Source organism: Podarcis liolepis (genome assembly GCF_965112155.1).
Source record: "Podarcis liolepis genome assembly, chromosome: 10".
NCBI classification, from domain to species: domain Eukaryota; kingdom Metazoa; phylum Chordata; class Lepidosauria; order Squamata; family Lacertidae; genus Podarcis; species Podarcis liolepis.
Window position 1 is genome coordinate 45,774,995 of NC_139562.1, and position 22,507 is coordinate 45,797,501.

General features: G+C 43.6%; 1 protein-coding gene across 3 annotated transcripts; it reads right to left on the reverse strand.

Annotated features, from left to right (window-relative positions):
* Nucleotides 1-163: 163 nt before the first annotated feature.
* Nucleotides 164-22,188, reverse strand: HELB (DNA helicase B). Of its 3 annotated transcripts, none has more exons than XM_083463399.1 (13): nt 21,965-22,188; nt 18,891-19,280; nt 16,913-17,103; nt 13,479-14,363; nt 12,385-12,553; nt 11,618-11,759; nt 9,892-10,022; nt 8,369-8,453; nt 6,361-6,420; nt 5,055-5,319; nt 3,865-3,999; nt 2,812-3,225; nt 164-1,863 (listed from the first exon to the last, which is right to left on the reverse strand). In XM_083463399.1, the coding sequence occupies exons 1-13, from the start codon at nt 22,167-22,169 to the stop codon at nt 1,774-1,776; spliced, it is 3,162 nt and encodes a 1,053-aa protein (XP_083319525.1). In that variant the 5' UTR covers nt 22,170-22,188; the 3' UTR covers nt 164-1,773. The 3 variants fall into 3 exon arrangements, with proteins under 3 accessions (XP_083319525.1, XP_083319524.1, XP_083319526.1); XM_083463398.1 differs by having other exon boundaries at nt 2,803-3,225; XM_083463400.1 differs by lacking the exon at nt 13,479-14,363 and having other exon boundaries at nt 2,803-3,225.
* Nucleotides 22,189-22,507: the final 319 nt, after the last annotated feature.

Consider the following 22,507-nt stretch of genomic DNA (forward strand, 5'->3'; position numbering starts at 1 on the left):
AGAGTTGCTGGGAAACAGGAGATGTTGGCAAAACTTGGGCCAAGGAACCTTGCACTAGTGAACATGAATGACCATTTACCTTTTGAGAAGTGCGGAATATGCAAATACTTTGACTCAGAACAGCTTCTATAGAAGAAATAATAGATGTTCAAAGAACAAAAAATACGATGCACCATACTCTTAATACAACTAACATGATTCAACTTTTGAAGTACACCAGTTTTACATTTAGCTTTCCGTTGATCAGAAATACAACACACACTATATAATGTTTACACCCAGCCTATTGGGTCAAACGTGCATATGTGTTTGTTTTTAATACCATGTTTTAGTATTGTAAATTGCTCAGAGACTCTCTTATTGCGAGAAGTGATTTGTTTGGGGTTGGACTCGATGGCCCTTGTGGTCTATTCCAACTCTATGATTCTATGAAGTCGGTGAGCCTAACCAAAACATCTAGAAGCAGAAGCTTGTAGGCATAATAGCAACTGAATGAAGAAGCACCACGTAAAACAAGCGCTGCATGCCTGTGGAACCCTCTCAAGCAGCAAAAGGTTCTGGTCAAGCAATTATTTGGGATGGGAACGGAATTGAGTTCCCTCTGCTCCCCCTTTCTTGCCAACCCGGAAGTTAATAGCAGCTAGCTATCATTTTAACTTCTGTAAACAAGGAGAATTTAGCTTTGCTGTTATTAGAGCACTGCCAGAGCATTCTGTTAGCGACCCTCACCAGAAGGAAATTGCTCTGGAGACACCTTCAAAACACTGCTACGAGATGCAGAAATGCATTGTGGAGCAGAAGCAGCCCATAATGTTACAAACAGTGCCTGTTGGGTGTGCATTAGTACAGTGCTGAGTTTGGATTGGATTTGATATCCCGCTTTATCACTACCCGAAGGAGTCTCAAAGCGGCTAACATTCTCCTTTCCCTTCCTCCCCCACAACAAACACTCTGTGAGATGAGTGGGGCTGAGAGACTTCAGAGAAGTGTGACTGGCCCAAGGTCACCCAGCAGCTGCATGTGGAGGAGCAGGGAAGCGAACCCGGTTCCCCAGATTACGAGACTACCGCTCTTAACCACTACACCACACTGACTCTCAAATTCCAAAATGGATTAAGAACAGCAAACAGGGTTAAGATGATAGGCATTCATTCTCTAACTCAGGGGTTGGGAAGGCTTACTTCTGTGGGCCAGAAAGGCACAGCGCAACGCCGGAAATGGCTTCTGCGCATGCCCAGACACCGAAAATCATGCTTGCGCAGAAGTCATTTCCGGCGCCACGGACATGGACAGATACAATTTCCGGCATCTGGGCATGCACAGAAGCGATTCCCAGAGCCGCGGAAGAGTGTCCCACTTTAGCGCAGTGCACGGGGACTCACAGAGCAGGCAGCTCGGTTCAGGGGTTGCTCATGGGCCGGTTAACTGGTCCATGGGTCTTAGGTTGCCTACCCCTGCTCTAACTGCCTGAGGAAAGCAAAAGCCAAACAGCACTTACTAGAAACGAATGCCGCTTAAAACACAGGCGTACAAACCAGAATTACTTGATATATATAGATATAGATATACAATTTAAAAATAGGCCCTCTAATTTTAAAAAGCTAGAAAAAGTATTTAAATATAACTGCATTACTTTTGTTAAAACAGAGTAAAAAGTCATACTCTTTGAAGCTGCAAAACCTCCACGAACACTAAATATGTTCTATCTAAATATATTCTAAAAAAAGAAAAGACGTAGTAGAGCATGAAACATCTAGTTATAGAGTATACTTGCTAGGGTGGGAAAAGCTGCTTGGCATGTGGACTCTTCAGTGTCAAGCTTTGAAGTTTGGTAGTTGCAAGCGGGGAAGTGTTTTCTTTTACCTGCAAAACAGCAAAAACGGGGAAACAACATTGGTTGTTGGCCAAGCTTATAGCGGGGGGGGGGGGGAGTATCGCTTTAAGTAAGGACAGAAGGAATACGGTAACATGAGCAGTAGCCTGGGCCTTGGACACTATATAACAGGAGCATTTACACTGCGTACTTTGTAGACTGTGAAAATCTATGGCAGGCACTATTGTCAAAGGTGTGGTCTCCAGCTACACACTGCCACCAAATGAGAAGGAACTTTTATGGGCGGTAACCATGTCCCAGCCTCTGTTTGGTGTGGAAGGTATTCCAAGGTGGGATATGTAAAGTCTGTGCAGGTTCCTGCTTAAGGGTCTTAAGAGGGTGCCTTAGGGATGAGGTAGAATGTGCTCTCCCACACTGCCACCTACACAGAACTGTGGGTGTCAACCTTATAGCATCTACTGCTTGCTAAGGACCCGGGAGCTGCTCAAGCTGTAAGTATTCAATTCTATTTCTCACATGACCAGAGCCATACCCACTACTCCACATGGCATTTACAAAAAGACGTGGTCCCTTAAAAATGCAATTTTCTCGCTGGGCTTTATCGTATCCCCCACCCACCAATGGGTAGCAGTAATCCTAGTCAGTGCTTTGACAGGAGGCCAGATAAATTCAGTTTAAAAGCTCTGCTGTAGCAGACCAAAGGCCTAGCTTGTCCAACATCCAGTTCTCAAAGTTCCACAGCAAATGCATATTCAGAGGCATACTGCCTCCGAGAACAGTACACAGCCATCTAGTAGCGACTGCTAGCCTTAGCCTTCTATCAGTTCCCCTAATCCCCTTTTAAAGCTGTTCAAGCTGGTGGCCATCACTATAATTTGCGTAATTGGTACGCATTCTTACAAGTGAAAATAAACGCACTGCATAAAATATTATATACGGTATCTTATCTACTGATAAATGCTTCTTACCAAACATACTTTCGAAGGACTTGAGCAAACCTCTTGAAATGTACATTGCCTTTTGAGTCCACCCGAAGTTTCCTCTGCAGTACCAGCAGGTTCAACAACCGCATTGTCAACTTCCATTTTAAGAGAAACAGCAGGTTCCCCTTGATTATTTCCAGAATGAGAAGCAACGTCACACGTGTCATTCTCTTGCTGACTCTGCCAGATCTTCTGAGGTGATGTTTGCTCGGAATGTGCATCTTTCATGAACGCTTTTAAATGTGTTTTCCTGTGGAAACTCTTTTTCTTAATGACCGCTTGGAGTTTGGCTTCTTCAGCAATAATATAGACCCGGCAACGTCCTCTAGTGATAGCTGTGTATACATGCTGCCAATTCTGGCGAGGTGCATCGCCAACAACATATACAATAGTATTTTCCTCAGAACCCTGAAAATTATATTGAGAAAGAGCTCTTGAATTAAACTGTTTAAAAAATGCTTATGGTTGGGTCCAGATTTAGCCATGTATAGAAAAGGTTCACTGAAATAGGTCTTGGTTAATAAGGACTAATTTAAATCCCACTTGTTACTCTAACATGGCTAAGTCAAAATCCAGCTCTAAAAGTTTTACAATAAATTAAGGAGTCTAAATGCTTCAAGTTTTTATTTTTTTCCTTTACAAAATTAAATGAAGCCATTGGCATCGCCTGTAATTTCTACCTGAGAAGCAACAAACAAAAATAGACAGGACTAAAGTAAAATTATTTCTGTCTAATTCCTATATAGGCACAAGTTAAGTTTCTGAGTCACGTGGTCAGGTCTTGCCTCTTCTTGGCTTCTCACTTTTCCACACTGGCAGACACACACCTCTTCCTAGATTTCAAAAGTTACTTTCTACTATGGATGCTGGCTTCTCAAGTTTATGTTGCAGCAAGGCCAGGACAACGTGATGGCTCGCATCAAAGCTTCTTTCTACCACAATCCTCTAAGCTGAAGAGTTAAACTCCATCTCACAGATGTGATAGTTTTGAGAAATAAATGCTGCTGTTTTGAATTATGGTATTTCAGCAATGACAACACAGCTTACCTGAAACGTGTGAATAGTTCTGGCCCAGGCATGCTTTATCTTAGAGTGTTTCTGGAGGGCTTTGTAATGCATGACATACTCAGGTCCATCAGTTATGCCAATAGTCAGGAAACGGCGACCATTGACTTCCTTATCCTATAAACAGAATATGCAATTTCACTGCTTTTCAGTACAGCATTGATTTGCCAGCTAGGTCCTTTACCTTCAAGCAGTCCTTCCACTAGGAACCCAGCCGTGACATTCTCCTGATTACAACACAGATGCAGAGATTAAGCCCCATCTGAGAACTGCCTGATCCTCCTGTACTTTGAAGTCACACATCTCATTTTATTTAAATGTGTTAAGTTTTCCAGTTCACCTGCCTCCTTACCTGAGAATCAGGCACAGAGATTTATTTATTTTTCAGTTTCTAAAAGCAGGCTGATAACAAGTTTTTTTTCTGCCACTAAACAACTATTGGATCAATTGAAGATTTGAGCCAGTGGATACTCACATAGCATCATAGCGCCAATTAGATTTTGATAGCAAGGCTTGTCATAATTAAGGCTTTTTGAAACAATTACCACTTATAACGGCCCACCAGATCCACTATCACAGAAGCAGAGGATCTTCCATAAAGAAAACCCCATGACTTAATATCAGCAATTGCCCCTTTTTTACACCTTTCTATGATATTGAGGTACAGTACATTGCGTCTCTGTCATGGTCTAGAGGTTGGCTGCAATTAACCTTGATTAAGCTTGATTTTACTGCTTGGTTTCTTTAAAGCAAAAAATAATAACCATAACAAATAACTTCCCCGGAAAAGAACTACATAGGCATGTTATTGGACAACAAACCTTGGCTACAGCTTGTGGCTAGTGAAAAGGTAGCTTAACCACAAGTCCCGGTTTGGATGACACAAGAATTCAGCAGGGAATTGGAATAAAAGAGAACACAGGAGCCAAAAGGTTGCAAACTCCTTCCTGGGAATGTACACATTTGCAAAAGTCCCACAACGTGCAAACCAGGCCACTGTAATGCCACAATTTCTGCTATTGTGACTCCGAGATTTTTGAGCGACGAAATATGGACGCAGACTAAGAAAGGAGGCAGCTGCCTTTTCATGTGTGACCTGAAAGGCAGGGGGAAATGTCTCTTCCTTCTAGGAAGAGTTCCGAAATCCATTGATCATTCGACAGAGTACTTGCCTCTTTAATGAAGAATATTTCTCCGTTGCACAACCGCCTATCATCGTAATTGTTATTACGGTCATCATCAGCATCAGCATCACGACCCGAGAGACGAGCTTCCCTTCTTGAGCAGACTTTGCAAGTGCAAGGATCAGAACCCCCAGCGCCGTTAGCATTCTTTGTGCAAGTAACGGAGTCCGTTGCGATAAGATCTTTCATATATGCATTCCTTGTGGAACAGATTTTGTCACCAAGCCTAAATTGCAGCCGATTTTTATGGTTTCTGAATCAAATTGAAGCAAAGGTCTAAATTAAATTAAAGTTTCAACAAGTCGCTCTTTCGGTTATGGCATTAATGACTGCCCAACAGCTCCCCAAAGTAATTTTCCTGGCTTTGATAAAGAACACGCAAGAAAGGATGTTGGGAGGTTTTCTAATAGATTTGCCAGCTTTGCTGCATCAATTAAAACTAAGCTTTAAAAAAAAGTGTACCTCCTGGGAAAACAATAAAACAGCATATTTCTTAGGTTTTCGTTCCAGTTTATTATGAACGCAGTTAAAAACAATAAAAAATCCAAGCACATCCCAATTTTAAAAACAATGTTCTCATGTCAATAAGCTGCAAACTCATGGATTATGGACTTTACAAATGTCTGCTAGTACACAAAGCACTAGAAATAAGGACCTTTTCACACAGCGAGAAACACTGCAGTTGTGAGTGGGACTCCCATGACATGCTCAGTACAGCATTGGAGTGATGTCCTAAGTCCAAGGGATGAACACAGCCATATTGTAAGTGCTCTGGCACTTGTTATGGTGTCCCATTGTGCCAGAAGTGGTTTGGTCATGCTGGCCACATGACCCGGAAAGCTGTCTGTGGACAAACGCTGGCTCCCTTGGACTGAAAGCGAGATGAACGCCACAACCCCAAGTCACCTTTGGCTGGACTTAACTGTCCAGGGCAAAGCTGTCAACTTACAGATTTGAAAATAAGGGACCAGCAGCCTCGAAAATAAGGGATCAGCAGCCAAAATAAGGGATTTTCCGGGCACAGGTATGTTCAACTTCTGAGCCCCTCTGAGTCAAAGGCAGAAAGCCCAGCCAGCAGCCCTCATCAATAAGGGACAGCAGCGGGACATGGCGCTGGGATAAGGGACTGTCCCGCCAAATAAGGGACACTTGACAGCTATGGTCCAGGGTCCCTTTACTTTACTTTACTTTACTTTACTTTACTTTACCTTACCTCACCTCGCCTTACAGCACAAACACTGGTTAGGGATAACCTTGAACATCATACAGTGAAAGCTCTTCAAAAATGTCATACCGCGTTGTGTGTCCTGAGTAGTGCTTACAGCAGATTTCATTTATGATGTCACAGTCCTTCCTAAGATAAGAAGAAAAAACTTTATTAGTTTAATTATGAATTTTATACAATAGATTTAGAATAATAGAAGGCAAGTATTTTCCGTCCCTGGCTTTAACCAGCTAGTGAAATAGCAAACGTTTGCTCCCTGCCAGTAAATCACTTCCAGAGTTATTTGCTCAGACAGAAAAGAACTTAAACAATTAACACTGGCACAAAGAAAAAGGTGAAACAGCTGAAGTAAGGGTTTTTATCCTTACTTTGAGTACTTTGAGTCCTGTGAGAATAAGAGAAGATATCAAGAGCTGCTACAGTCAGTCTTAGGAGTCTCAAAAGCTCAGAGGGCAGTAAGTGAAGCAGAAGAACTGCAGATCGGTCACAGAAAAGGGTAGCTATCTCTGTTTGCAATAAATGACAGAAATACATATATGCTCTAGGAGCGAGAATGGTTTATGACTTAAGCCATTATGGTCTAAGAATAGACCACTGCCCAATGGAAAATACCAGTGATCCACACCTTACACCTATGATAATGATAGGTTTACAATGCACACATGAAGATCCATTAACTGTAGGAATTGTATACAATACACTATACCTCTCCCTCCTCTGTGCATACTGCTGATATCAGGCGATACACAACTTTTGCCCCATTTATGCAACATTGTCCTCAAATGCAAACACCTTGGGTTTTTCCTCCACCAAAGTGAATGGCAACCATTCATTGACCTAGTAAGAATAATTAGGTGTACTTGGGCATCGCTTAAGTAAACGCTACTCCTGTTTTGCCTCATCTCAAGAGAATTTACTTCATATGCTCTGTGAGAGAGCGCCAGTTGCGAGCTCTGCAGACTCAACAGTCCTTCCGCAGAAATTACCGTATTTTTCTCTCTATAAGACACACTTTTCCCCTCCTAAAAGTAAAGGGAAATGTGTGTGCGTCTTATGGAGCGAATGCAGGCTGCGCAGCTATCCCTGATCCCTCTTGCTCTCCTGGCTTCAGGGATAGCCACACAAAGCCTCTTGAGCATAGCCGGAGCGCTCCTGCCTCTTCGCTCAAGAGGCTTTGCATTGCTTTCTTGTTTCTTGTTTTTCTCCTCTAAAAACTAGGTGCATCTTATGGAGTGAAAAATACGGTAACCCTAGGTCCTCTCTCTTTTTTTGTTACTCTAGAACACAACGGAAATATTCTAAAAAAAACTGGCTTTATACAGACACACACAAAAATCCTTGCAATATGCCATAATGGAAAGAGAGATGTGATGGTGTATCTTGATAGTATGATATATAGTGCCAATCAAGAGAGTACTGGAAAATAAAGAGAAAGCAAGCATTTGATTTACCCTCTTCTAGTTTTGCTGAAGGCACTACAGTAAGGTACAGATGTAAAGCTGTTCTTTCCTGTACCATTGTTAAGACAGCAAAGTGGAAGGGCTGTAACTCAGTGGTAAATATCTGCGTTGCATGCAAAAGGTCCCAAGTTCAATGCCCAGCGTCTCAAAGTAGGGGAATGCCCCGTCTGAAACCTTGGTGAACTATTTGGGTAGTGCAGACAAGACTTATGGTTCAGGATGCAAGGGCAACACATTTTCTCCTCTCGTGAGAATAATACCCCCTCCAACCTCCGCCATCAGTTGCTGTTAGTGACTATGTCTGTTCAGCACTAATCATAGCTAACTCCTAATGGGGTTTTGAAAACAGTCAGCCCAGGGACTCCACATGCAAAGGAACTGGGGAAGCAAGCCTGTGATTCTGCAATCAAATCCCAATTGCTTCTCCATGTTTGACAGACGGGCAGTATCTTTTCTACAACAGTCAGCCAAAGTTAGCCCATATCTTCACACATAACAATAACAATATTTTTTATTATTTATACCTCACCCATCTGGCTGGATTGCCCCAGCCACTCTGAGCGGCTTCCAACACATATAAAAATGTCAAACATTTAAAAACTTTACATGGCTATTACCTTCTGAAAGCAATGAACTGTGACTGCTCAGGATCTTGGAGTCCTGGCCCATTTTTAAGCAAAGCTTCGATGGCATACTGCAAATCTGATAACAACACAAGAAAAACTGGTTGCAGAACAAGCAACTGAAACCAAAACCACTACAGTCCACCGTGAAATTGCTGGTTACTGACTGCTAGGAGCCATAATACTGCAGCCCCTGGGCTGTGCTATAGCCTGCACATGCCTTCCCTGTGGCCACTGAAGATTGCTCAGCACTCACCCCACCCCCCATCAAGCTGGCAAGTGTGTTTGCAAAGCTGTCAGGGAAGCAGGTACACAGCAATGGCTCTCCCCATCACAGCCCTGCTACTCTCAGCCCACACAGCTATTTATTATTTCACTTATGAATCATTTCCCAGGAAACATCCCAAAGCAATTTAAACAGCACACACGCAATTTCTAATCCAATGCAGATAAAAATCTCCACTTACAAGGCTTTGGCTGTCTGGGGAAAGTGTGATTGCCAGTACCAAACAACAGGGAAGGAATACAATGAAAATCATTTATATCCCATTGCACCCACTGTGTATGTGTGTGTAAGCGAGAGTGGGTGGGCATCCCAGTGCGTGTGAGGCACTTGGGCCAAGAGGCAGCCCACCCCTGGCCTATCAACAACTTAGGATAGGCTAGACAAGTTTCACAAAGCTCTAGGGCAGGGGTGGGGAACCAATGTGGCCCAGAACAAGTCCCAATTTGGCCCAGGAGGCTGTTTTCGCAAAACCATGACCACCTGCCCCACGTCCAATGCCTGGTGCAAGACAGGTAAGAGATGCAGCAGGACTGGCAGGGGTTGTCAATCACTCAGCCAATTCCTGCAGAATGCCGTCCTATTCTCACTGCTTTGAGAAGCGCCAGACTGGCCAAGTCCTTTTTGCTGCAATTCCCAGCTGGCTGTGTGGTGCATGGAAAGCTCTTATGCGAGGGGATACTGTTAAGTGGGCGGAACAAACCATCTGCCAATTGCCTGATGTCGTATTGATGTCAGGTGACCAAGAGGTAGATTGTCAGACCCACCTGCCCTGGGGGTAGCTAATGATTCGGCCTGCTAGGCCAAAAACTTTTGCAACAAATCTAATTGCATTCGGTGCAATGTTGAAGTTGCTCTGTGCTTGGTCAAGGAAGGGAGATAAGCCATCCCAGTTAAGTACATCATGGATCTTGTGCCCGAGGTGGCTGGGTACTAAAGTGAGGTCTACCTGGTGGCTGATAGCATGCAAAACTGCTGGAGTAGGTGGCATTTCTTATGCAAGAAGGTAGATTTGCTGTGCCTCAGCTGTTTTAGCGCATGCTGCCTTGCTTCGGGAATTTAATGTGTGTCAGTAAACCAAGACAAAGAAAAAAAAATTTAATTAGACCGTGCAAGGCGGAAGGCATCCTATACCTATGCTACCCAGTAGCGAAATCTAAATCTGCAGCAATAAAGCATGCATTGGATATTGTGCAGCATTTAAGAAATTTTATTACGAAAGTTTGAAACTCACAGTGACCGGCATCTCCAGGAGGTAAAACAACAAAAATAAATTTCTTCTCAGCACTTGGCACTGCCCACGTTTTGGTCTCTTCCGACATTCTGAGCACTTCATCAAACTCTGGGTAGATCCGCTTAGAGATCCTGCATCCAAAACAAAGTAACGAAAGCGTCTCACACTGCCCTCGACAGGATTGTTTTCCTTATGGGCAACATCATTTAATTTTTAAGCGAAGAACCATAGTTTCAATTCATTTCATACACAATAACTTATACAGATTGCACCCTCCCATTACACAATAGGTTTATGTAGAGTTATCACACCATGCATTCCCAAAAGAACTAGGTTCGGTTTGTCCCAAATGCGGAACTAAATTTCAAACAATGGGAAGTGTTTCAAGTAGGAGGCTGTTTTTTAATACAGTGGTACCTCGGGTTAAGTACTTAATTCGTTCCAGAGGTCCGTACTTAACCTGAAACTGTTCTTAACCTGAAGCACCACTTTAGCTAATGGAGCCTCCTGCTGCTGCCGCACCACCGGAGCACGATTTCTGTTCTCATCCTGAAGCAAATATTTCTTATACCTGAAGCAATATTTCTGGGTTAGAGGAGTCTGTAACCTGAAGCGTATGTAACCTGAAGCGTATGTAACCCGAGGTACCACTGTACAAGTGTCCACACATGCATGAACACACACACACACCAACAATATTCAAAAGGTTTGGGTTTCCCCACCCCCCACCTCCGTTGTTCCTAGACAGAAATGTGACAGTGATAGGCTAAGCTTTCTAAGCATGTTACACATCTCCAGGTAGAAGGTCAACAGAAACTCCAGTGCTACACACACAACTCAAATATCGCTGTGAAGAATAGAGCAGGTTGTGGCAATCGGATATCTTCCTGTATAAGAGGAGAAAGTTGTCATGGCGCAGTCTGCATGGCCACCACATGACAACAGCAAGGAGGGCAAGTGAAGCTGCACATGTGAGCAGGATGGCACAGCAAGCAAGCAAGAAGAAGAAGAAGAGTTTGGATTTGATATCCCGCTATATCACTACCCAAAGGAGTCTCAAAGCGGCTAACATTCTCCTTTCCATTCCTCCCCCACAACAAACACTCTGTGAGGTGAGTGGGTCTGAGAGACTTCAGAGAAGTGTGACTGGCCCAAGGTCACCCAGCAGTTGCATGTGGAGGAGCAGGGAAGCAAACCCGGTTCACCAGATTACCAGTCTACTGCTCTTAACCACTACACCACACTGGCGTGTGGTACAAGCAAGCCTTCCCATGTCCCTTGAGTCACCACCACCTGACAGTGCACTTGCATGTCCACATAATACAGAGAGGGAGGTTTGCGGTGAGCCAGCGGCTGCAAGGAGCAGGCAGGCAGGCAGCCCAGACAGGTCTGCAGGCCTTCAAGCACTTCCCTCTCCCGTCACAATGGCCCCGATCCTGCTGCTCACAAAGAAGAGGGGGACAAAGAGGCAGCGGTCTTTCTCCTCTTCACACAGCCACCAACAGGAAGAAGCGGGCAGCATCGTGGCAAAAAGAGGAGAGAGGCTCGTTCACCTCTATTCTGTGAGTGGCAGAGGCAGCAGGGATCTTAGGATTGGGGCAGGTTGTGAGGAGATAGGGAGGTCTGGGTGAAATGTGGGGGGTTGGCAGCAAGGTGGGGGGTTGGCAAGTGCCATAAGCAGGGGCAGCAGCCCCACATTTTTCCCCCCCAAAAAATAAATCCCTACCTTGTTGCATTATCCACAATTAACTGTGACTCAGCCCTGTGATTAGTTTTCAGTTCTATAGACCAGCCCCTTGACTGAAGGCTCTCAAAAATATCGGCCAGCATATTACCAGGCTCAATGCTGGGTAACTGCCTAACATCACCTAAACGAAGTACAAAGTTATATTTAACAAAATTAGCTGCACTGTCATCATTATTTTATTTATTGCATCTCTATCGCATGCTTAAGTCTCTCCAGTATCCAAATCTGTTTACCGTGATATAGAAGAACACATCAACCCAACTGCTTCGGTCTAAAGTACAGCAAAGGCAGTACCAGCTCAGAAGCGATATTGTGTGATTTTCTTAGTAAGGATCTCTCTCCCCCCCCCCCCGGTCTCTTATAGCTCTCCCCAAGTTGGGATCCAAATTAATATGGCAAGAACTTTCTGTGTCTGTGTGTGTCTGTGTGTGTGTGTGTTGGCACAATAGCTCATCCTGAGCAGTCTGTAAGGAACTATGGAAGAGCTCTACTGGATAAAGCCTGTTGTTATTCTGTCTCTCACAGCTACAATAAACCTACCATTAAAATTATGGATTGGGCATTTCTTCGTCAGAGGGCAAACAGGCAAATTTAGCAGGGGATCAAATACTTTCCCCCCTCCCTGTATGTATGTATGTATGTATGTATGAATAAATACATAAATAATAATTATTATTATTATTATTTTGCATGGATATAGCTCATTTCGAATTTGTCTTCATTGTTCGCCAAAGCTTTACACTTACCAAGAATAATAATCTTCGCCAGCCGGGCATGGTCCAACAAGAGTTGTAAAACCCTGCTAAGCATTCTCACAGGCACCATACTTCCTTCGTCTACAACCAAGACATTTACTGAAGAAAATTTCCATGGATTGAGTTTACTTTCACTCCATTTAGAGAAACTGTAGGTAACCTAAAAAAAACAAAAACAAAAAAAAATCCCATAATTTAAAATTAGCATTCCTTCAAAGAATGGTTTGGAGCATCAGAGTCGTGGGTTTGCTCAGACTATAGTTTGCTACGAGGTCTAAAGCAGCAAAGTATGGTTTGCACTTGGCCCTTCAAACTACAATCGGAAACCATGGTTTGAAGCTGGAAGGCCTTTTTGGAAATTGACAGGAAGAACAGCAGCTATTAGAGAATCACAATAGTTTCAGTTCTCTCAAATAATGCCAAATATAATATTCAGATTAGTAAACTGAAATGCATATGATTATACTACCAGACAGTGGTGACAGCAGTCACAAAATTAAAAGACACCTGCTCCTTGGGAGAAAGGCGATGGCAAATCTAGACAACATTTTAAAAAGCAGAGACATCACCCTGCCAACAAAGGTCCGTATAGTAAAAGCCATGGTTTTCCCAGTAGTGATGTATGGAAGTGAGAGCTGGACCATAAAGAAGGCTGGTCGCCGAAGAATTGATGCTTTTGAATTATGGTGCTGGAGGAGACTCTTGAGAGTCCCATGGACTGCAAGAAGATCAAACCTATCCATTCTTAAGGAAATCAGCCCTGAGTGCTCACTGGAAGGACAGATCCTGAAGCTGAGGCTCCAATACTTTGGCCACCTCATGAGAAGAGAAGACTCCCTGGAAAAGACCCTGATGTTGGGAAAGATGGAGGGCACAAGGAGAAGGGGACGACAGAGGATGAGATGGTTGGACAGTGTTCTCGAAGCTATGAACATGAGTTTGATCAAACCGCGGGAGGCAGTGGAAAACAGGAGTGCCTGGCGTGCTCTGGTGCTTCGGGTCACGAAGAGTCGGACATGACTAAACGACTAAACAACAACAACATACTACCAGAATATTGGAACGGTTTTAAAAATAATTCCTACCTGATGCAGAGTATAAGCAGGTCGTCCTGTTTTATCAGACAAGAGAGAAGCTGCCCTCCCTGTTGGTGCTGTATATAAAACGTTTAAAGACTCATTTCTGCAATGAATCATGTTGGAAGCATGGCCAAAAGTATTCCATTCCTCAGATGCATCGAGGTCCGCTTCAAAATCTTTACAGGCATTTATAACTTCTGTATTTTCTCCCTCACTTAGATAGCAGAAAAGGTGGGTAACTATTGTTGTTTTCCCGCAACCACCTTTCCCACTTATGATCGTCACTGGATTGGAACAGATCAGTTCTATAGCACGTTCCTGATCTGGATCTACTTCTACTTTGCGTTTCAATTCCTTCTCGGGTTCTTCAAAGTCGGAATCATGGTTAGAGTTTTCTTCCACACCTGAGGAATTGCCAGGCTCCTTCTGGTCCACTGTGCAAGGTTCCTCATCGTTTATTTCACTCTTAGCAAATACGTCTCTCAAGTTAGTTGCATGTGCACTTCTATTAAGTACCCTTTTCGGATCGGCACGCAGCCGCCATGGGGTTTTATTTCTGAGCTCGCGTACAGAAGTTGCAATTTGCTTTTCAGAATTGAACAAATGGGGAAGGAAAACAAGCTCTTTCTCAGTAACCACAATTTTTTCATCTTTCATAAATTTAATCGATTCCCAGGCATGTTCCACGGGCATATTCTCTGATACCATACGTGTCAGTTCATGCTGTTCTTCATATGTATGTCCCATTTCTGCACAGCTTTGTTTGAGCTTTTCATATACCATTAGTGCATTCTTCTGCAAATCGGGAATCTTCTCAAGAATATGTCTGCACTCGCGTATGGCCTTCCAAGATGCTTCACCAAAGTAAGTATGCAGCTCTCTTTTCATTATCTTTCAGAGAAAGCAAAAACCTGTTATTTTGACACATGGCATTTTTAACAGTACTCTATAAAGTTAGAAGGCATACAACCTTCCATCAGCTTTGGTGCACTATTTTCAACCAAAGCAAGCAAGTTCAACAGAAATTCCAAAAGCCAATTCCAATGTTGGCCAAAACATTAAGAGTGGCATGCAACAAAGTAGTCCGTTAGTACAAAGACTTCCCCTCGCTCTCCTCCCCAACGCCAACCCATCTGCTTCAGAGGGTTGGCAGAAGGGGGAAAAACCCAGAACAGATTTAGGGGAGGCACAGAAAGAGGAGGGAGGGGGAAGTTCTGTTGCACAGCCAGAAGTCTTTGCACTAACAGAACTACTGTAATGGATCCTGCCCTAAGACTACAATTCTATACCCTGCTACACAAGTCCTATAATTTCCAACTGGGGACAGAACAACAACAACAGCTAAAAACTAGTATTCACCGAAATTAAAAAACCTAATGAGCAGAGGGCTGCTAGGCTTAGGAACAAGAGGAAGACTGATTGGGAACAGCTCCAAGGACTTTGTTAAGATCGCTAAGAATGCTGGGATTAGGGTGGCAGACACCAAGGACAAGCTGTGTGCACAGATGGTCAGGGAAGCCCAAAGAAGGCTGCAGGACTTGCCAAATCAATTCTACCATTAGCAAGTATACGGTATGATGATACTCATCTGTATTTCGCTGCTACACCTGGATCAGGAGAGGGTGTGACTGTTCTAAACTAGTGCCTGGGTATAGTAGTGAGCTGAAAGGCCTACAAAGCAAGAATGAATCCTGTTTAGAGCAGGCACCGGCAAACCCGGCCCTCCAATGTTTGGGGACTACAATTCCCATCATCCCTGACCACTGGTCCTGTTAGCTAGGGATGATGAGAATTGTAGTCCCCAAACATCTGGAGGGCCCAGTTTGCCTATGCCTGAGATAGAGACTCTGCGGATGAGCAGTGCCCAAGTCTAGGAGTTCCCCTGTTTTGGACAGGGTTGCACTCCCTCCAAAGGAACAGGTGCATAGTTTTGGGGGTGCTCCAAGATCCATCTTTGTCACTGGAGGCTCAGGTGACCCCTGTGACTAACGGTGCCCGTTATCACCTTATGCTGGCATGCCAAATTTGACATTTCCCTGGCCATTGGGATTGATGCACCACTAACCTCAGGGTTGGACTACCGTAATGTGCTCTGCTATGTATGGAGCTTCCCTGGAAGCTGCATCTGGAGCAGAATCCTGCAGCCAAGTTGCTGAGTGAAGCACCTTGATGTGCACATATCGCACCTGTGCTGAGGGACCTGCACTGGCTGCCGATCAGCTTCTGGGCCACCTTCAAGGTATTGTTAAAGACATAAAACCTTGAGCATCCTGGCACCAGGTTACCTGAAAGACTGTAATGTCCATGTATAGACAGATCACTTAGATCACCTGGGGAAATTCTACTCGTAGCCCTGCATCCTACAGATCATCATAGGGTGGCCATTTTCTGCTATTGCCCCTGTATTATGGGATGCCCTGCCCTCTGCCATAAGTGAAGCAGCAACCATCAGTTGCTTCATATAGCTTGTAAACGCATCATTTTTCTAGGCCCTTCTTCCCTGACTCATAAAGCTGGACCCTGTTTTATGTGTCTGAATCCCCCAATTCCTGTTTTATTGGCTTCTATAGCCTTTTATTATTGCTGTTTTATTGGTTCTAGGCTGCAGTTTGGGTTTTAGTGATATTGGTGTCTGTGTGTGCGCATTGTAGACTGATTAGGGATTTTGAAAATATTAAGCAGTTAATGAAACTTTTAAATAAATAAACAACTTTATAGCTGGAGCAAATCAAGCCTCTTCTCTCTCTTTGGATTAGAATGCAACCCAGCTGTACTAAAAGAAACTGAGGTATCTTGCCATAAGGATAATGGAGAGATGAAGTGAGGACCTCGTTTCCTCTTTCCTGTTAACTAGGTCTTTGCTTAGAGAGGCCAAGCTGTATTCAGGGAAGAAGGCAACTTTGCTCTTCCAACAGCTTCGGTATTTGGCTCATGCAACAGAAAGAAGAAAACACCCAGTCTCTCCCTTTGTAGCTGCTTGCTTCAACGGAGGAAAGTCAGCCGCTAAGGGAGACCTGCCTTACGCCGGTTTTGTTCATGCACAGATCCGCAGTCTCATGAGAACATCTGGTAAGAGCACCAGGTGTGCATCCTTGCCCCAAAATTCCAGCAAAAGCATGGAAAAATCCCAAAGCTAGCTTTTCTACATGGCGTTCTTCTAGAACGTTTATGAAACCATTACATCTAATCTTGTTGAAGCCACTTTAAAATCTATTGTAGTACAGTATGACTACAATTCAGCTGACTTGAGTTATAAGTTGTTAAGGGGGAAAACTGAGTCCCAATATCAAATGAACTACCATCCTATTATGCTTTTTCGTTGGCATCCGTCTGTCTCGAGAGACAATGGAGCCCAAGTCAAACGTCTGTGTTAGCAGCACCAAGGTGAGCTGTGTGTTTGGAGGTCCTGGGCTGCCCAGGCAACAATATTAGTTTCTTACTTCTCCGAATCCAAGTTTCCATGGCTCTTCCCTCAAGATCTCATCCAATATTGTCAATGTATAATCTTCATCGTGTATTTTGCTCCAGTCCATCTTTTCAATGCAACAAGAAACAGCTCGTGGCAGAAGCAGTGGCATTAATTCCAATATAATCGGAAAGGACAAGGCTACTAGTACAGCTTTCCCTGCAACTGTGGGACCAAGATACAAAAAAAAATCTGTTTAAGAAAAATCGAAGTCAGTATGTTTTACTGCAAGTTCAATTTAGCATGGCTAAAGATTCCTCATGTACAGTTACTGAAAGTAGTTCCAAACACTGCAATCTCATCTACATTGGGTTGGAATCAAAGGTACCCTTCCTCCATTAGAGGCACCTTTGAATCCATCCTGTGGACATTTGTCATCCATTTCTTACTTTGTGGTAGCTTACATAGATTTCTGAAGCCGAGAAAGCAGCATTTGAAAGAGAGAACGAACTGCTGCTATTTATGAATGAGTTGGGACACTGTTTGAAAATATTAGCCAACTCCTGGTTCAAATATAAAGTATCTTGGCTTGTTAAGTCAAGTTATGCATAAGTCCTGTGTGCCCTCACACTGAGTTCTTGCATTGCCTCCTTCCACATTAGCGTGATGCAATTCAAAACTTCCAGGGTTAACTAAAAATAGCCAAAATTGTGAAATTGTAGTGATTAGGCTTGGAACAAAACAGGATCTGAAACAGCCCTTTAACATTGTTTCAGATCCAAGTTTGTTCTAAACCTGGGAACTACCGTTTCTTGGTTCAAGACGCAACGGGAAACTTTTCTTTAATTAATCCAGGGAGTCCTTAACTGCTGTGTGCCGAGAAAGGAAGAGGGAAGGCCAACAAAATGACAGAAGGCACAGGTGCATGCATTTCTCAATTTAATAAGCCAAGGCAGTTTATATCTGAACCAAGCCAATTTTAGCACAGGGAATCTGAATGCAGTCACTCAACAAGCCAGTATTACAGAGTTGCAGCTCCTGGAAACTCAAGAGCAGCTACAAGCAGAGATTCACTCATTCTTTGTGTGTGCCTGGTATGTTTTGAATGTAAATACAGGAATAGCCAGCATAGTGTGACCCTGCTACTGAAGTGTATCCAAAGGCATGTACTTACACTGCCTTTAAAAATAATAATTTTCTAAAATAATATTATTTTAAAATTCCTTTAAAGTAATAACACTACAACTAATCCAGGACAGACCTGCCAGACTGGTGACTGGGAGCGGCCACTGGGACCATATAATACCTGTCCTAAAAGATCTACATTGGCAGCCCAGTATGTTTCAGCGCACAGCGCAGTCTTGGTACTGACCTTTTAACGCCCTAAATGGCTAGGCTCAAGGTTGTCATCTGAACTAGCCAGGTGTTTAACTGACAATCAATCACAGTCAGTCCATCATTTGGAAAATAAAGACTTTAGAGCTGTCTTGTCCCAAAAATGGCAACTAGACATTCTGCTTTGGTGACTGTAACCTTGGTTTAAGGGGCCATTTGGAACCTAGTTTATATATCTGAGTTTCTAACACTGCCTCTGAGCAAATGATGGAAAGGAATGCAACCCTTAAGAAGTATTGGCTCCACCCCCAGCTGATAGAAAAATCATTTTGCCCAACCATAGATTCTGGATTGTTTTTCCTTATCGACAAGCACAGCTTCCTTAGCCCTTGATATAATGTTTGAAATTGTTACAAAACATTGTTTTCCTTATAGCTAACCTAAATGTGGTAATGGCCAGTTTGTAGCTATTGCTTCTTAGGGCTACACTTAGATCTTAACATAAAAATACTTCCTTTAAAAAAAGAAAAGTTTGAAGAATGATACTGAAGTCTATCACTACCACTTTATAAACATATTAAAAAACCTGAATTCCTATCTGATTTCCATATAAAGTTAAGAACAGTGAAGTAGCCACTGTAATAAGAAACAATTGAGTATTACATAGTTATACTTACATGACTCCTTAACATAATGAAAAATGTTAAAGTTTTTGGTATCTGTACAAGGTTGACTTTGGGTATTTGTAGACATCGCTCCTTCCTGAAGTTTTGACTCCTGAAACTGTTTCAGTGTTTGTTCAAGATGTGCAAAGTTTAGAGAAGACTCTTTAGGAAACCATTTAAAGAACGCATCTTTAAATAATGGTGGGACATCACATTCTCTAAAGAACAGTGAAATAATATCTTTCCCCGCTTCAGGCTGCAGAAAATAAGATGGGTAGCTCTTCATATAGTACTTTGACTGAGACTGCGTAAGTTTGGCATTCACTTTCCACCAGGGATCAACCAATGGAAACCGTCCAGTCACTTCGTATGTCTTTTGGGATGCTTCCTCCTGAATTATAACTGAAATGGTTTAAAAAAGGATTGTCAGTACAATAGTCAAATGTGCTGGTACAATATTATTTCTAGCAGGTTTTTAAAAAACAGTCAATGATATGGCATGGGGGTGGTCTGCTCAGATATAGGCTTTCCTAGAATACCCAGGTTCCACCAATAATTGCTGGAATGCAGAAAAGATTTGTGCATAAAAGGGCAATCAGTTTTGCAAGAAGTAACCTTTCAAATACATGAGGCAAAATTACAGGCTAAACACAATTATTCTCTTAATATCTGACTTCCACTTTTCTCACATATAGGACCAACTCAGAAAAACCTGAAATCATGGTTTCCCATTACAGTTGTACCTTGGAAGAATCCGTTCCGGAAGTCCGTTTGACTTCCAAAACGTTCAAAAACCAAAGCACAGCTTCTGATCGGCTGCAGGAAGCTCCTGCAGCCAATCAGAAGTCGCAGAAGCCCCGTCAGACATTCGGCTTCCAAAAATAGTTTGCAAACTTCCTGGTTTGTGGCATTTGGGAGCCAAAACGTTCAAGAACTAAGCTGTTTGAAAACCAAGGTACGACTGTATACGAACAAGCCTAGATGGGTCTCAGGCTCATATGCTCTTCCTCTCCTCTCCTCACATGGAAATGCAAAACACTCATCTTTAAGCAAACCATGTTCCTGGTTACTTCAGAACTCTAGGAACTGAGGCTTGTTAGAAGCCAGGGTCGAAATACAGATTCAGATCTTGGCTTGCTTTTAAAAGATGTACAATAGTCTGTTTTCATAAACAATCTCCCCTAGATTGTGCTCACCAAAAAACAGTTCTACAGTTTGTGTTTACCACAAAGGCCAGCTGTGTAGAGCCCCGAGTAACTAGAAACATATGAAAGTGCAAGGCTACTTCCACGCACATCCCAAACAACTATTTATTTAACTATTAATGTTGTATGGATTGTGCTTTCTTCATGAAAAGGAATGTATGTACGTACGTACCACACTTGAGTGAAAGGTACACTTGAACTACAGTATGGTGTAATGTTTAGTGTTGGACTTATCCCAGTGGTGTCCAAACTTTTTTCAAAGAGGACCAGGTTTGATGAAGTGAAGGGCCATGGGGGTGACCAAAGGGCCAACCAAAGTTGACCTTTTCTTAGGATTGAAGTTGTTAATTTAATTTTTTAATTTATTTTACCCCAAAGTTGTTGAGCTTTTTTTAGGATTGAAGCTGTTAAGGGTTTTTTAGGATTTTACCCCAGGAAATAAAGCCATGAAGCTCATGATATGACCTTGGGCTAGTCACTACCTCTCAGCCTTATTTACCTCACAGGGTTGTTTCGTGGACAAAATGAGTACAGAGAGAACCATTAATCATTACTCTCACTGCTTATGTAGAGCCTTAACAGCAAGAAATTTGAACCCAGATCTCACAGAGTCCCCAACTGCTCCTTCCAAGGCACCAGTAGTGCAAGCTGAACGTAAGACATCTAACTCACTGAGTGCCTTGGGCCAACTGATACCTCTTGGCCTAACCTACTTCACATGGGGAGAACAAAGTATGCCACTTTGAGCTCCTTTGAGAAAAGAGTGGGAGACAACTGCAATAAACACTTTCAAAAGCAAAGTGCCCACTAGAAACAATGGAATTAGGAAATGAAGACAGGCCAAGGAATCAGTTCTGCATTTGTTGGCAAACACTTTGCAAAATCAGGAAGAAGAGCAACCGCTATACATGACTATGCAAAAGGGAGTCCCATGCAGTTGAATAGGACTTGCTCTCTTTTAAGTGTGTATAGTATTACAGTCTTGAACTGCAAGGGAAAAAATAACAAATCAGCAATTAAGTCTTTTGCAACGTAAACAAACACTTGAAAGGCTACCACTTTTATTACAGCAGCAGCTTTTGTGGGCTAGGATTCACTTCAGCAGATGCACCCAGGGCTTTTTCCCCCTTCCAGCTCTCCGGCAGCATCTCTCAAGTGGGCACCGTTGCCATTCTAAGAGAACGAAGTTCCATCACCTCTTTCTCTAGAAAAATAGCACTGGATGCAACAATGAGTTGGCAAGAATGGGTGTGGAGAAAGGTCTGAGGTAACTGAAATGCAGGAAATACCACACTCTCATAATGACGTTAAATGTAAAAATAACTACGGCCATTCATTCACACACAGCATGGGTGGGCAATTGCCCCCCTCCAATTCCACCCTGACCCCTCGATTCACAGTTTTCATTTTAAAAAACCCCAAAAGTTTCTACCATTTGTAGAACCTGAAATATGAGGCAAAGGTACAGGCACTATTCCAACTACAGTACTCCCTTTCAGCCTTTTACTGGTCTCCCCACCACCAGGAAAAGTTTCCTCGGACGCCCATACAAGTCCGAGGTGCTGCTGCTGCTTGTGTTAGCACCTAAAGTGGTTTAAAAAGTGAAAGACACACAAACGCCAAGCATTTCTATTCCTAAAAGGCGTGGGGTTTGTTTCCTGTTAATGCAGAGGCGCTTCCCTGTTTCTTCCAGCTACACTAGTTGAACACAAGTTTCGGGTCCTTGCCCCTCGGACTGCTAGTCCCAGCCTGGCCAAGCGTCTCCTCAAATGAAAAGAGGAGGGCGAGGCCTGCCCAGCGGGTCCGCGGGGACTTGCGCCACGAAGGCAGGCAGGCAGGCGCGCAAGGCAGCGAAGGCGCGCGCCTCCTCCGGCTCCTTACGGGTCTTGCGCGCTGGTCTGTGAAGCGGCTGCTGGTTCGCGCCACCGAAAACATCTTCGAAACCCTCCGGGTCCGGGTCGTCGTCCTCGTCGCTCTCTGCATCTTCGTCCTCGGGAGCCGCCTTTCCTTCCTCCGTTTTCAGCGGCTGCAAGAGCCCCCAGACCTCGAAAGAGCGACTCTGGCCCGACCGGCGGCGCTGCGCCATTTTTCGGAGTTCCCGCCTGGGCAGCGCCTTCCTCCGCGCGCAGCCGCTGCTCCGCCTGTAAAGATGTGCGGTCTCTTCCGGCCTGTGGGGCCAAAAACAGCAACAGCAAGAAGCGCCCTGTTTCCGGGTGTGCGCAAGAGATTGCTGCTAGCCTCCTCTGCTTGCCCATGATGTGCCTGCGCAATCAAGATCAGCAAAGCAACAGTGCGGTTGGTGTGAGAAAAGCACGGAAGTTGCCTCAGTTTTGGGAGCGGTGGCTGTGCTTAGCCATCTTTCGCAACAAAAGCAACCCGCCTCATTAGGTTCGAAGCGCTTTTATAAAGGACTTAAGCTTTATA